Consider the following 13,921-nt stretch of genomic DNA (forward strand, 5'->3'; position numbering starts at 1 on the left):
ATCATTATTCCACATATAACAGCACAAGAACTAGTTCGAGGTGCAGGTAGAAATTGACAAACATAGTCTCATATTAGTAGTTAAGAAGATGCTCTGTGCTTGACCACAGATTTCACCTGACAGTACTCGATCAGTCCCATTAATCCATACTCTGCCCCTATTCCACTCTCCTTATGGCCTGAGAATGGAAAGCGAGGATCTGGACGTGAGGACCATTGACAAAGACCGTTCCAACGTCCAGGCTGTCCGCGATCCGCTGCGTTGCCTTCGCGTCTTCGCCCCATACGCTTGCACTCAATCCGGCTGAAGTGGAGTTGGCGGCGGAAATCACCGCCTCGATATCAGAAAAGGGCATACAGGGGATGATAGGTCCTGGAATGACTTGTCAGCACTCGTCCCTCGTACATTTCAGTAAACAACCCACCAAACTGTTCCTCAGTGACAAGTGGAGAACCTGCTGGGGAATTATCTACAATTATCGGCCAGAGGAAGAAGCCAGACTCGAGGGATTGGCGCGCGAGATCCTCCTGTGCTGTAAGAGGTTGATCCAAGAAAAAGTTGCACCCTTCTCGTCGGCAGTCTTCGATCAGATCTCTCTGTTTCTGGTACTGCATCTTGTTCTGAATCGGGCCCAACATGGTTGCACCATCAACCGAGGAGCATCCGACAGTGACATGGGCCCGGGTAAATTCTACCAGAGCTCGCAGGAAGCGCTCATAAATTGACTCATGGATATAGACACGCTTGGTCGCAATACAGGACTGACCGGAATTCCACATGCACCCATGGCGACCTGCGGAGCCACTTTTCGATGTCCACATCCGGCAAGATGATGCAGTCAAATGAGGGCTTAGTTATCATTAACTATAGCTAACTACATTAGGATTACTTGACAAATATGTTTCCGCTGTCTAGAACACCAAGAATAAGCTCACGCTTGATCCTTCAACTATTTCAGTCTGACTGACTGAGCGCCGTTGTGATGATGGCCATTGTCATATCACGTTAGACTACCCAGGTGACTTAACAGTTGATTATGAAAGTCACTCCTAGTTCTATCTTCTTCCTCTTTCCCCCATGTCTGATATTCCTGTTGAAACGCTGCCTAGATAGTTGAGACATGAAGAGCATCTTCACTTCTAAATTGAGCGCCATCACAGCAGTTGCCCCTCCTGCGAGAGGTATGGGGTGTCGCCGATGCCGGTTACTAGTAGCCGTGTGGAATGTTAATCTACTACTAAGTCCGTCTCAGCTTCTCAGTTCTACTCTAAGTAGATACTAGGTTCAGTAACCTATCCATATTCATATTGTCTTGTCAGAATATGAGTATACTGATGAACTATGATCCAGGGTGCAGAAGAGGCTGGGTCAGCCCCCGTATAAACCTTAGGTATTGACAGACAGTTTTCGTTGGCCAGTCGAGCCTGTCCACAGTGAGATTCTGCCGATTCGCTGTCGGGACCTTTCCTCCCTTAGAACGCTCAAATTGTACACGAACGTTGCCAATATACCCCTCTTGAATTTTCCTCGACGGTTCTCCACGAAGCCTCCTACAGGGAACGCCGGAATCCCTAGGGCATGTCCTTGATGTCATCAATAGTACAACTGACAGGAAAGTCAAGGCCACGATCCCCCATAGTCAAGGCTATGCCGGAGAGAGTGGCGGTGACACAGTCAACTTTGTTGTAGGGTCTTGCGCTGCCCTCAAAGAGCGACCTGCAGTGTCCTAGCAAGACATAATGTCTTGCACGAGTCATCGGACAGGTTTTATTGGCCTTTTCGGCTGCGAAGTAGCAGCAGTTGGAGGCAGATCGGGTGCACCGGGTCCACCAGGCGTTAAAGGGCGCGCCACAGTCTTCTGTTGGATCAAGATCGACCGCTGCGGCAGGGCAAGCAAGTAAGGCAAGAGCAGAGAGAGCAAGCGAGATTTTCATGATGAAGCAGATTCTGTCTGGTAACGAAGGACGTTTACACAAGGAGGAGGTGTTCTTTATAAAGTATTCTCGCATAAATGCGGAGAATTCTGCTTTTGTGGGCTAGAACAGATAACACGCAACACCTGCTTATGCCGAATCTAGCAAGCATACGCGATCCCTGTAGGTGGCTTACATCAGTATGCATTTGCATCTCGTCCAACCAGTGAATGCTGTGCACCCCTCGTTTAGTAGTCTTGGTTTGTTTGTTCATTCTGTTGGCAATTGGCATTACCAATCAATGATCCAAAGAATAACGGAGTAAGAAGGGTCATAAATATATTTCCTTTTCAATGGAAAATCGGTAGTATGCACCCACCATGTCCGACACCTGACTTGGGATCCCGCAGCGGCCGTCTGCCGGGGATCAACCACCGAACTCCGGGGGCGCGACCACCAACTCCAGGCTGTCTTTAGGGGTGTCATGCCCGTAGTCAGGTACTCTTAGGGCGACCATAATCCATAAAGCAACAACCATTCGTCACCCACACTGATTCATGGTTTCATAACCGATCACCTCCACTCTAGCAGCAATATGAAGATTCTCTGTATACTTTTCTATCTGCTCCTGCTGGCCCTGGCCAACAGGCCCATCCAAAGCACCGCACCTGCCCCTGGATACTGGAGATTGTCATGGAGCGAGGCGAAGGAATCAATGCGGTCGCTGGTCTATTAGGAATCATTCAAAAGGTCTAACACAAGCATGGTTATTACAACTTTGTTAACACATACACAGTCAGTGATTATTTTAATAATTGCTCAGAACAGCCATTTCCCAGTCAGCAACCCAGGAGAGATCACATGGAGCAGACAAAAAGCAGCTACGGCGCAGGAGTGGTCAGCCAGTGCTCTTCTCCGTATGGGCGTCCGTATATGTATGGTACTGCTCCGCTTAGCTTTGAGGATATAACTTTTAATCTCGGCTACGGTTCGACATCAAACAGACCTGAGGACGGCATCTGCAGCCAAGCTCCTCCCTAGTCATTCCACTGTCCGCCTCATAAGATCGCTGGGGAGGCCATTCATGTCATGGCCCACAACCCAGTGAGTATATCATGTAGTTAGACTTTTAGTTGTGGATATGAATAGATACGCTATGCCCAAAGCCTAGTAGATCATGATTCAAGGCCCGCAAATCTAGCCTTTAGTTCCTCAAATGAACAGAACCGTTCTCAGTCCAGTGTTTAAATCGAACCCTAATCTAGCCATTTTCTTCAATGTTGCAAAAGGATGAAGGACAGCCGTGTGAGACAACAGGTAAGCACTAAAGTCAGCCAAATGAGACAAACAGGACTTCTGGCTCGCACGTAAGATTAATAGCGCCAATATCAGCCAGGAAGATAGCCAAGGTTACATTGATTGTTGTTAATTAGTAATGCTAGACCCCGCACTTACCACACACGGGATGGCTTCAAATCCCTCTTAAATCTCACCTTTCCATCATCTGTCCTTTTTACCAATGCCATGTGCGGTCAATCAAACCCAAGGTATGCCGGAAAGTGCGCAATGCCCGTGTGGTGGCCAAGACTAAATGCTGCTGCACGCAACCAGCTTGCTCATGATGTGCCAAGCAGGGCGTCCACAGTGAATATGTGTCCACAGTGAATATGGCAGCCACCATTCCCTCTGACTCTTCCAACTCTTCCTCATCCCTCTCGGCCAACGATCATCCCAGACCTGATGAAACCCGCGTAAACACAGCCGACTTTCCGGTGCTATGGAGCCCTCAGAGCACGCTGGATGGGCCCTGTGCAGATAGCCTGGATTCATGGAACATTCAGAAGTTCATCTGGAACCTCAATACCCTTAATCTCCTGCAGTTGCCCTTGACAGCAAGCGTAGTCCACGAAGTCACCCCAGAACTGACGCTGGCATTCCCGACCAGCCATCCGAGCTTCATATTTCCACTGGCCTCGGTTCCATCGCCACAGTCGTACAGTACCCTGGTCGGGGAGACCTCCATGGCGCTGCCGGGCCCAGGGATTCCCGATGTGTCCACCCTGACCAGTCTAGCGGCATAGGCGCTGCTTGTCATGGGTGACGATAGGCTAGGGCATGGTCGCCTCTCCGTATTGCTCGGGATAATTTGACCAGTCTTCTTCTTTACCCACTGTTCAACGCTATCAGTTCCTTGTTACCATCAATATCTATTAGCACGTGCTTGCCTTTCAGACTGATGCTCTTTGTTAGTGGGTTCAAATGCACCTCGAATAACGCCATATCTTTGCCCCTGGATAACCGGTCAAATAACTAGTCGATCGGTTCAAATCTCATGTGCCTGTAGCCGAATGCTTCGCACATTCCTGGTGGATTTCTCACCGTACCTTTTCCTCCAAACTCACCTTCAATTCTGCAGCTCTCTGGATAAGTCAATCCTTGTGGTCTCCAAGGTATTCAGCGACCAATCAGAGAATCCTTCCGGCTCCAGCAGGAAATGGAAATGAGAATGTCATGCAACCGCTGCGCTTCCAGATCGGTTCTTTCTCCACCCCCATGACATCCTCCATGGCGCTACTCGACTGCGTGAGTTCGCGGCTGCTTGGCAATCTCGAGGCCGCGCTCCGACGTCTCGCGTTGAGTATGCCTGCTCCGGGTCGGGGAGAGCAATCCTGGCCTTGGGAGCCGGATACTGGCCCGGGGTCCTGAGTGATGATCATCGCCGCGGGCGGCAATGCTGGAGGCGAGGACACTGCAAGCTAACCTCCGGGCAGCGGCTGCATTTGCTCAATTCTGTTTCTTCTCCTGACTGAGTAGATGGGGGCTGCCGGGTAGTCCGCCATATGTTATTAATATTACCGTTGGTTCTGACGTGTTTATCTAATAGATATGGACATTAAAGGGTTCACAGAGAGGTTCAGTGCTAGGTCTATTAGCGATCTCGGTTATTACGGGTTATGCAGTGACTAATAAATGGAAAATATCCTTTAACTTGCTATAGGCGATATGAAGTATCAAAAGTCAATCGTCTACCTCTTCCCTCCCTCCGAAGCGGTACATTTCTTTATAAAATCCATCATGGCCTGCTTCCCGGCCGCTTTGACCAGTATCTCCGCGTGCATGGCCCTGGAGATATCTAATCTATCTACCTTTAGTCTAAGTCTCCTGCCCTCTTGCTCTAGCTCTGCAGCCGCATATGCTGGGATAACTTCATCTTTCTTACCTGAAAGCAGCAGAATCAGCAGAACCTCCTCATGCTCATACTTGTGCCCTTACTAATTATAGTCTTAATCCTGCCACTGCGCCATCTGCTCTAGTGCTACTACACTGCCATCATTATTCCAGAGAAATAGCTACAGGTACTAACACAGCAGCTACTTTTGCAGATACAGACTGATTAGTATATCCTTAGTGCTTGACATTAGTGCTTCTAGTATCATCCTAGAGATGGGAGCAGGTGAAGAACTATATGCTGTTAACTGCTAAGATAAGTACATCATAGCTATAGAGCTGGCAATTACCATGCTAAGACTATGACCCCAGAGAACCATCTAGACATCCCTGTCAGGTGCACTGTATATCTCTACTACCTACTGCAGAAACACTACTGTGTTAAGCTTAATCCCTATCTAGCTTACATAACCAGAGGACTTCCAGTACCTATAATATAATAAGGTAATGATAATATAGTCCACCTCCCTACTTAGTGAGTAGATAGCCCTTAGGAACTAAGACAACAGTGACAGATATATAGGAGTTAAGCTGCTATTTCCTTAGAAGTAGCAGATCACCACTACCTTTTTTAGTGCTGGCTTATACACCTATATATGTAGCTTCTAGGTCATGCTACAAGGGGTAGCTGGCATGATGGCATCTGCCCTTTACAGATAGCTAACTTAGTCCTATATAAACTTCTAATATACTTTTCTACCTACTAGACTAGCTTGCATTTACCTATATAGTTAGATATCTGCTCTGAGCAGGCAAATAGCAGTAGCTAACTATATACAAGAGCTTATCCTGCATAATGACAATCTAAAAATATCTCTATATCTAGAGACCTAGTAGCAGAGTAATGAATATGACAGGTAGTATTAGGATAGGTAGAAATGCATATATAAACAGGCCACACCTCTATACTAGTATTATATGCTATAGCCTCTTTCCTAATATAGTATAGATAGAGTTGCATTTGGTGTGAGTTCAGGCGAGTTCGACCTTATTGTTTCCGAACCATTCCCCCCAGGACGTTTTTCCAACATGGACTGGGACCAAGTGATCTTTATTGATCCACACCGTCCCAGATACATACTTTCCCCCCATAAGATCCCCTCCAATCCCCAAAGCGGCGGAATTACCAAGTTTCATACCGGCAGTATAAGTCTTTCCCTCAGGATACTCAGTGATCTCTTTCAATGAGCTCCCAATGGCGCTGAGATCCACATCATGGCCGTGGATAATATAATTACCCGTGGGAACCTGCGCCAACTTGCCGAAGAACATGTTTCCATCGGACTCGAAGGAGATCTCTCCCGGATAGAGGGAAACGACGCTGCTCTCCACCTTTCCGAGAAACTCTTGTTTAAGTCGGATCTCAGTTCCAGAGGATGTGGTATAGCTAGGACCAGTGCTGGCATTTAGGATCAGCGTGGCTGGCATAAAATGCTTATCTTTGAATATGGCTCCTCCACAGGCTGGCAGCCCTGCGCGGTGGATGCCGCAGGAGGGCTTAAAGTCCCATTTAAAAGCAGAATCACTGTCCTAGGTAGGGTTAGAGGATGCGAAGAGGTCAGGGCCGCGCGTATAGGTGGAGGAGATGTTATAGGCAGGAAGAGGGTCGAACCGTGCACTGTTGGTTGAAGGCGACGAGGGCATTGGCAATCAAGAAGGCCCAGACAACTCAGGAGTCTGTGAGAACAAGTAGAAGTTGCCACTGCCTAACTGGCTGGGAGGCACGTAGTCCATGTAGGGCCCAAAGGGGCCATCTCGCATTCTAACCAGCATATTTGCAGAATCAGACGTTGGACTCTGCTAGGTAGGAACAGGATTAATTCAGAGCAAGAAATATAGGGTACAGCAGAGATGGTGTATTTAGCTCACCTCGAAGACTTCGCAACGACCAACTCCTTTCACTATCATATGCTTGAGCACCGGTAAATCTTGCTGAACCCCGCATCTGAGGTGTAATAACCTCCAAGGTTTCCGCGCCTATGGAATGCCAGCATTGTTGTATGGAACCCATTCACCATATTTTATAGAAACTAGAAGACAAATCAGTAGGAGTTTTGATATCATTGATATCGCGCCAAGGGGCAGGTGTGGCAACGTACGCCAATCCTTCAAATGCACTGATTAATAGAACTATTGCTCCACATATGTCTAAGCTTAGAATTTGCCCTTTTCGTTGAAATGCGAATCACGGCCCATGCTTAAGACGCACAATGGTAGAAAGAATGAAAGAGCGATGGCGTTGACTGATCGCCTTGACATGAGGCGACCAACTGCTGCGGAGCACGTAGCGGGTGCGCCGCAGCAGATATGCATGCCATGACTCGCATAGGCGTCTCTGGAATGTCACAAACACCACCACATGTTCTGCGGCAATGGCGGCGTTTACTAGAACCCTTAATGCATTTATTATATCATGTTAAGCAAGGAGCAAGATGGACGCATCACGGTATTAGTAGGATGAATTACATAGTCTGAGCCCCACAGTGTGAGTGAGGCTTTCCATCGTCAGTGTTTAACATCTCCCCACAGCAATTCATGAAGCTTTCGGAGAATAATGAACATTATCAGAAGCTTCATAATGAGTCAAACCTCTTCTGAAGGCATTGTGCTCTTTATGCCTTGGCGCTTATAGACATTTAATGGCTATCTCTATCGATCCTTAGGCGGTTATACCCGCTATCGCCAAGGCGTTACTCGTATCCGCCGTGCGAACTAAACTTCAAGTTTAAAGAGAGCTGGCCAATGCTTCTTGGCTACGGTAAAACAGCTCTAAGCACGGCAACCATCTATTTGAAGATACGTGGCATGGATCACTTGGACGGGAGCTTCGGAACATGTCATGGGTCGCGTGAACACCGAAAGCAGTGAGCTATCCTCAGGTTTGTAGGCACGTAGAGGGGAGACTGCTGGCCTATCGCCAGCATTTTCAGCCCTTCAACTCATCGGCGCTTATTTTCTTTTTCTTTTTTTTTTCTCATCCATTATCTGAGCAAGGCGAATCCCTGCGTCGCCTTAACTTGTCGACACCGTCGTCATGGGTTGGGGGACCCGGGGGGGGGCCAGCCCTTGCCCCGAACAGACGCAGTCGAATCCACTATGGAGTGACCGGAACAATGCCTGAACTCAGGAGCCTCATGATGGGCCGATTGATATATAAGTGGGATTACTATCGACTTACCATACCGATCTACACTGAAGTCATAGCAGTGGCATCAAGTTCAGGTTCTTACACAACACACCCGAAGACTTTTAATCTATCTCTTTTTGGCAGAACGAGTCGCTGCAAATCATGCCGTCCGCGAGCACGCTTTCTTCTTCCCAGCAAGGCCAAGGGCGCAACAGCCAGTTGTTGCATCATTTTCTCGCCCAGTTGCGTGAGCTGTCTTCTGGACCAGGCTTCCAAAACGCAATGGAGATCCTTGATAACATCTCAAAACTTCAGAATGAGGTACAAAATAAAGACGACGAGCTGACAAGAACTAGGGAGGAAATGTTGGAGCGAGTCACAAAAAAGCAGACTGCAATTGACGAGATGTTCGAAGCTAACGAAAAAGAAAAAGCTAAGCAAAAAGAGATCATGATGCGGATAGATTCTCTGGAAAAAACAAGTATCACCAGAGATAAGGAATTTGCTGAGCAAAAGTCTCTAACAGACAATCTGACCATTCAGATTGAAAAGCTTCGATCAGACTATGCAAAAAAGACATCAGATCTCACAGAGGCCCGGAAGGATATTGATAGTCTGCGACAGAATGTGAGAGATAGGGACACAATCATTGAGAAGATGAAGTCAGCCGGTTCTGAACTGAAAAGAGTATTATCAACAGCAAAGGAGAAAGTGAAGGAATTGGAGGATGAGAAAGCAGCGCTGCAGAAATCGCATAAAGCTAAGGAACTTCGGCTAAATAGGCTGGAGGGTTTTGCTGCTGCTCTTCACAACGAAGAGGAAGACAAAATGTACGTCCATTGTCTATTGTGTCATCCATCCCAGCTGGACTCTGCTAACTTTTGATTGCTGCTTCTTCCCCTCCAGGATGGATGACTTTGTGAATCTGTGGGAGTATGCCACGACCGAGATATATGCTCAAATAAAAGAGGATCTCCCCAAAGAAACTTTAGGGGTCAGTGCTCAAGCTATTGTTATTCTTTGCTTACTGACTCGTTCCTTCATATAGAACCGATTACGATGGGATGTGTTTTGGCGGCAGAGTAACCTTGCCGTTCAGCATCGTGTCCCACTTCCACTATCAAACTCAACCGCAGCGAAACAGATGCGCTTGGCCGTCATCCTTGCCATTCTGGCCAGAGAAATTGACAAATATATCTTCCAGCCCACTTATGCTATAGCCGAAGACACACAAATTCGGGAGGCTCTCACCACCCTTGCGGCATCTGACAGTGAAAAGGAATCTTTTTGTCGGTCCATACTTCTATCCATAGACCCGGAAACTCAGAGCAAAGCTCTTCATTCAAGGATGCAGATCGTGATACGAAATGTCTCATCTTACCTGTACGAACTACTACCGGAGTCTCACTTTAGTAACTTCCGCCAGAGTCTCGAGAAAGTGGTGCAGAAAGCCGCAGAGGTCTGGCAGCCCATTCAACGAGCTAAGCGACGATACGAGCCAGACTTTGAACCTCTCAAGTGGGAGGATGACGAATGGAGCCCTTTGATGTTCCCTGATACAGACCCGGTAGTGAGCCAAATCAGCCAGAAAGATTTAGGTGAGAGTCTGCTCACGGTGTTCCCACGCATCACAGCAGTGGAAGATGGAAATCGCTTCCCATTGACCTACGTAGTGCAACTACGGAGGTCACAAGCACCATGTGTGAAAGCCGAACAGGAGATGGCTCAGATATCTAGCCCTCCTGCTATTGGACGAATGGCCTCCAACCGCCCACGGAGAAGATCAAATGCTTCTAGCAACACTACTAATATGAACGGAATGAAGCCTGATAAGTAAGGGCCGTCCGACGTGTGATGGGCGATTAAGATCTTACATGTGTACTATGTTATGTGGTCATCGCTTCACTCCTGCGTTGATGTGTTACTGTTGCGTCTGTTTTGCCCATCCTCACTGAAACTCTGTTCGGTACATGCCGATGCCGATTTTGGTGCCATAGCACTAAGTTATTATCAGAGTATGACTGCTTCAGACTCTCCGCAATCATTCCTTTTGCTCAACATCACTATATCAACGCCATACCCTCCACATAAAGAGACCTTGCGTATTGAATAAGTGTTTTTGCGACCTTTGCCTGCCTTTCTGCTCCGACCGAAATCCTTTGCATACCAAAATGGCATGCCCAATGAAATTTGAAGCCCAAAATGTGGCGCTTCATGGCCACCTTTGGACTCCGGTAACTTTGGACTCCGGTAACTTTGGACAGCCACAGCTTTGTTTCGTCATAACCTCAACTACCCTTTTTCCTTTTCCTTCCTCTGATGCTACTTTCATCATGAAGTTCTATCCGCTCCGTTTGCGACTCGAATATTTAATTCTTGTTCCCAGCGGGTACACCGAGTCGGACCTGCAGAAGGGCAGCAAAATGCGTTCTTTCCAGGAGAATGATAAGCTTAATACCTCTGAGAAAAGAGCCATTTAAGCAGTCTGTTTCTTTGGGGTTTTTGGTGGGGGGTTAGGGTCTTGGGAGGAGAACAGCAAAAAGATCAGTTATTACACTTATGCAGGACAGCTGAATCCAGAAAGCACAGTAACCTAGGCGCTGTTTCTGGTGCCAGGCAAACACTACTTAAGGGGCCCACATACTTTTAGAGTCATTTACTTTAGGGCTTATCTTACTACACAACAAGCTCTAACATGTTTCAGTTGGGTTACCCAAAACACCTGCCTAGGTCTAAGCCTGTTTTCCAGACCCTGTGGTTGTGTGTGGTAGAATGATGGCGTCCGCTGTTGGAATGTGCCAGCTATGTATCATGTGTTGAGGCGTGAAGGCAATAAGGGCCTGGCGGTGGGGCCTGGTGGAGAATGGCACCCTATTGCTTATTATTCCAGAATCCTGAGCCGCGATGTACGCAAAAGGGTGAAGTGGTTGGCAAGCATTTTGTGCTCTCTTCTCTAATTCCGGCTTTCTATACTGATCCCTATCACATTGACTAACACTGAGGAATCACTGAAGCACCGATATAAGCCTACTGCCTACCTTAGCATCGAACTTTTACATCGAAAGCTATAAAACAACTAGTGGATATGACGGTCGATAACCTGCTGCAAACAGTGTCTAGCACATATCTTCCTCGACATCGTAGACCAACGGCTTCTGGCCTAGTCCAAACCTGCCAAGGCCGAAGAAGCTGTACACCAGCAAAGTCCCGGAAGTTGCAAGTTCCTTGAGCCACAGCTGCCAGGGACCAGTCTTCTTCCTGACGCCGCCATTGCGTTCCGCCACCCTGTACATCTCGTTCACACGAGGCCGGCGCTTCTGCTCATACAATCTGAAGACCTCATCCAAGGAATCTGGACAAGCAACAAGGAGATTCGATAACATGTATATATCTTCCAGCGCCATGGAAACACCCTGGCTGGCATGTGGTGGCATTGCGTGCGCTGCATCTCCAATAATTAGACACCTCCCTCTCCACCATTTGCCACCCGTGGGGAGGCGGTAGACTGGATAGAACCGGAGCGTCTCAGTATGCTTGATCATTTCCTTCATGGTGTTGCCCCATGATCCTTCTGTCTCTTTAATCAAATCAAACACCGTGGACTTGATGGTTTCCACTTGCTCTTTCCCGCGTTCCTCCCAACCGTCGCGTGTGTCACCACTAGCTGGCATGGCGAGCTCGCGTGAAAAGAACCAGTAGATCAACTCACCGCCTGGGGTGCAAGGTGATACGGCCAGGAGCCCATCCGTGGTGAGAGTCATGTTCAGCCCACTAACTGGCCCAGCAGCGATGGGTAAATTAGAAGTGGGAACCAGGGAATATGCATTCGATATGCCCGAGTATTCAGGCGCCATACCGGCGTCCACGTAGATGCTGCGAACTGTCGAATGAATCCCATCACACCCTAGGAGAAGGTCTGCGTGGTCACTGGAGCCATCAGAAAAGGCAACGGTAATGTTGTGATCATTCTCCACAATGTGCCTCAGGCGCTTGCCGAAGTGGATGGGGATGTCCGCTCTACGAGCCGCCTCATAAAGGACGTCCATCAGGTCCGTCCTGCGGATCCGTAAATAGCCAAATCCGGTCTTCTGTCGACTCCATGAAGTCATGTCCATCTGGCCGAGGATTTGCCCCTTGATTCCATGCAAGCATAGAGTAGAAGTCTCGGCCCCTCGACCTTGCAGGGCATCCCAGAGACCCAGGCGATGCAACAACCTCAGCCCATTTGATGGAATGCCAATTGCACCTCCAAGGGTACTGGGCTCCGAGCGGATTTCATAGATCGTAGGGGAGATGTGGTTGTGCTCACGTAGGCGTAGCGCAGCCAGAATCCCAGCGGGACCGGCCCCTATAATGATAACCTACACGATTCCGCATCAGATATACTCCGCCAAGCAAGTATACTTCAGGGTGATCTTACCTTTTGGGGCGGGCCCATCCTTTGAGGTTATGTCCGAAGGTCCTGAAAAGATGGAAATATGTGAGTGAAACAAACAAAAAGAGGAAGCGAGACACACTTGTGAGTCGCCATGAACACAGGGCAACTGTAGTTTATTTAACTGAAGAGAATAATGGTACTGATCTGATCTGATCGGTTCAGAAACTCCGAAACTCCGTTGGTTGCAGGTACCTTGGGGATTCGGCCATCGTCTAACGGCAGGGCGGCAATTTAGCACGGTGCCCCGATGTCCGAAGTTCCGATAGCACTGTGATATGATGATATCTGGGTAATGGTGTGGAAGGTTGATGGTTTGTCCTCCTACCATGCTATGTGAGATATCTTGTCTGGTAAGCAATGCAATTGACGATTACATTGATCGCTTTGTCGAAGACGCCAATCAAGAAGGATCGAAGCTTTTTAGGAAAGTCGTAGTGAATAGGTCCATCAAATCGATGGTTTCCGGATACCCATGATTGTCACATACTAACTCGTCGCCAAACGATCCGTAGCTGGCGGACTGTCTATGTATTCCACTCACAGGGTCGGTGTGGTCCTTAGTAGATTCTAGAGGAATCTCCCATTACATACGAGAACTGTACACGAGGCCTTCGGGTCAGCAACAGCTCTTCATTTACCGCTACAGGCACAGAGCCGAACCGGCCGTTTTTCACCGGGAGTAACGGCCACAAGAGGCACAATCAAATGAAACGTTCAGCTAAGTATATAGCATCCGTGTCCTGTCTAGGTATCAGCAAATGCCGGTCAAATCCCTGTCCATAGGAACATCATTCCCTTTTCTACGGACGGTTGCAGCGTAAGCACAATGAGCGATGTTTAGAAGGCCCTCCCTGAGACTGATAAAAATGATATCAATCAGAGTAAATCATTAGCAGGTACTGACTGCCACCAGGAAGGTATCTGCCGTCCTCAAGTTTACTCAATCTAACAGATCGAGAGTGGTAGGGAGTGGAATACGTCGTAAATATATACACAGCGAGACTGCCCCGTGACAGGCATAGGCGACTCGTCAGTCGGTCAGTATGTTTGCTACAAGAAGTCTCCAAGCACAAGGCTATATTAAATGCTTTCATAACTTTATTCATTAATAGCAAAGCGATGGAGGTATAGTCACCCACGGGGTTGTGGTCATCTTTTCCGAGGAATGAGATACCGGTATAGGACAAATTCACTGAGAAATCATTAAAGAGCAGA

The 13,921-nt window shown here is 48.0% G+C and overlaps 5 protein-coding genes across 5 annotated transcripts; 2 read left to right on the forward strand and 3 right to left on the reverse strand.

Moving 5' to 3' along the window:
• Positions 1-157: 157 nt before the first annotated feature.
• On the reverse strand, positions 158-821 carry ALT_9180 (putative aldehyde dehydrogenase-like protein C922.07c; the record flags this gene model as incomplete). Its single annotated transcript, XM_089600560.1, has 2 exons — positions 158-372; positions 425-821. 2 exons carry the CDS (start codon positions 819-821, stop codon positions 158-160), a joined length of 612 nt encoding a protein of 203 aa, XP_089455057.1.
• Positions 822-3,580: 2,759 nt separating this feature from the next.
• ALT_9181 (uncharacterized protein) lies at positions 3,581-3,994 on the forward strand (the record flags this gene model as incomplete). Its single annotated transcript, XM_089600561.1, has 1 exon — positions 3,581-3,994. The coding sequence occupies one exon, from the start codon at positions 3,581-3,583 to the stop codon at positions 3,992-3,994; it is 414 nt and encodes a 137-aa protein (XP_089455058.1).
• Positions 3,995-6,113: 2,119 nt separating this feature from the next.
• Positions 6,114-6,914, reverse strand: ALT_9182 (uncharacterized protein; the record flags this gene model as incomplete). The annotated part of the gene is made up of 2 exons (XM_089600562.1): positions 6,114-6,671; positions 6,867-6,914. 2 exons carry the CDS (start codon positions 6,912-6,914, stop codon positions 6,114-6,116), a joined length of 606 nt encoding a protein of 201 aa, XP_089455059.1.
• A 1,636-nt stretch (positions 6,915-8,550) lies between these two features.
• Positions 8,551-10,105, forward strand: ALT_9183 (coiled-coil domain-containing protein; the record flags this gene model as incomplete). Its single annotated transcript, XM_089600563.1, has 3 exons — positions 8,551-9,098; positions 9,175-9,262; positions 9,317-10,105. 3 exons carry the CDS (start codon positions 8,551-8,553, stop codon positions 10,103-10,105), a joined length of 1,425 nt encoding a protein of 474 aa, XP_089455060.1.
• A 1,279-nt stretch (positions 10,106-11,384) lies between these two features.
• On the reverse strand, positions 11,385-12,706 carry ALT_9184 (FAD-dependent oxidoreductase; the record flags this gene model as incomplete). Its single annotated transcript, XM_033559779.2, has 2 exons — positions 11,385-12,629; positions 12,689-12,706. 2 exons carry the CDS (start codon positions 12,704-12,706, stop codon positions 11,385-11,387), a joined length of 1,263 nt encoding a protein of 420 aa, XP_033415670.2.
• Between the last annotated feature and the right edge of the window lie 1,215 nt (positions 12,707-13,921).

Source organism: Aspergillus lentulus (genome assembly GCF_001445615.1).
Source record: "Aspergillus lentulus DNA, contig: Alt17, strain: IFM 54703, whole genome shotgun sequence".
Lineage (NCBI taxonomy): Eukaryota > Fungi > Ascomycota > Eurotiomycetes > Eurotiales > Aspergillaceae > Aspergillus > Aspergillus lentulus.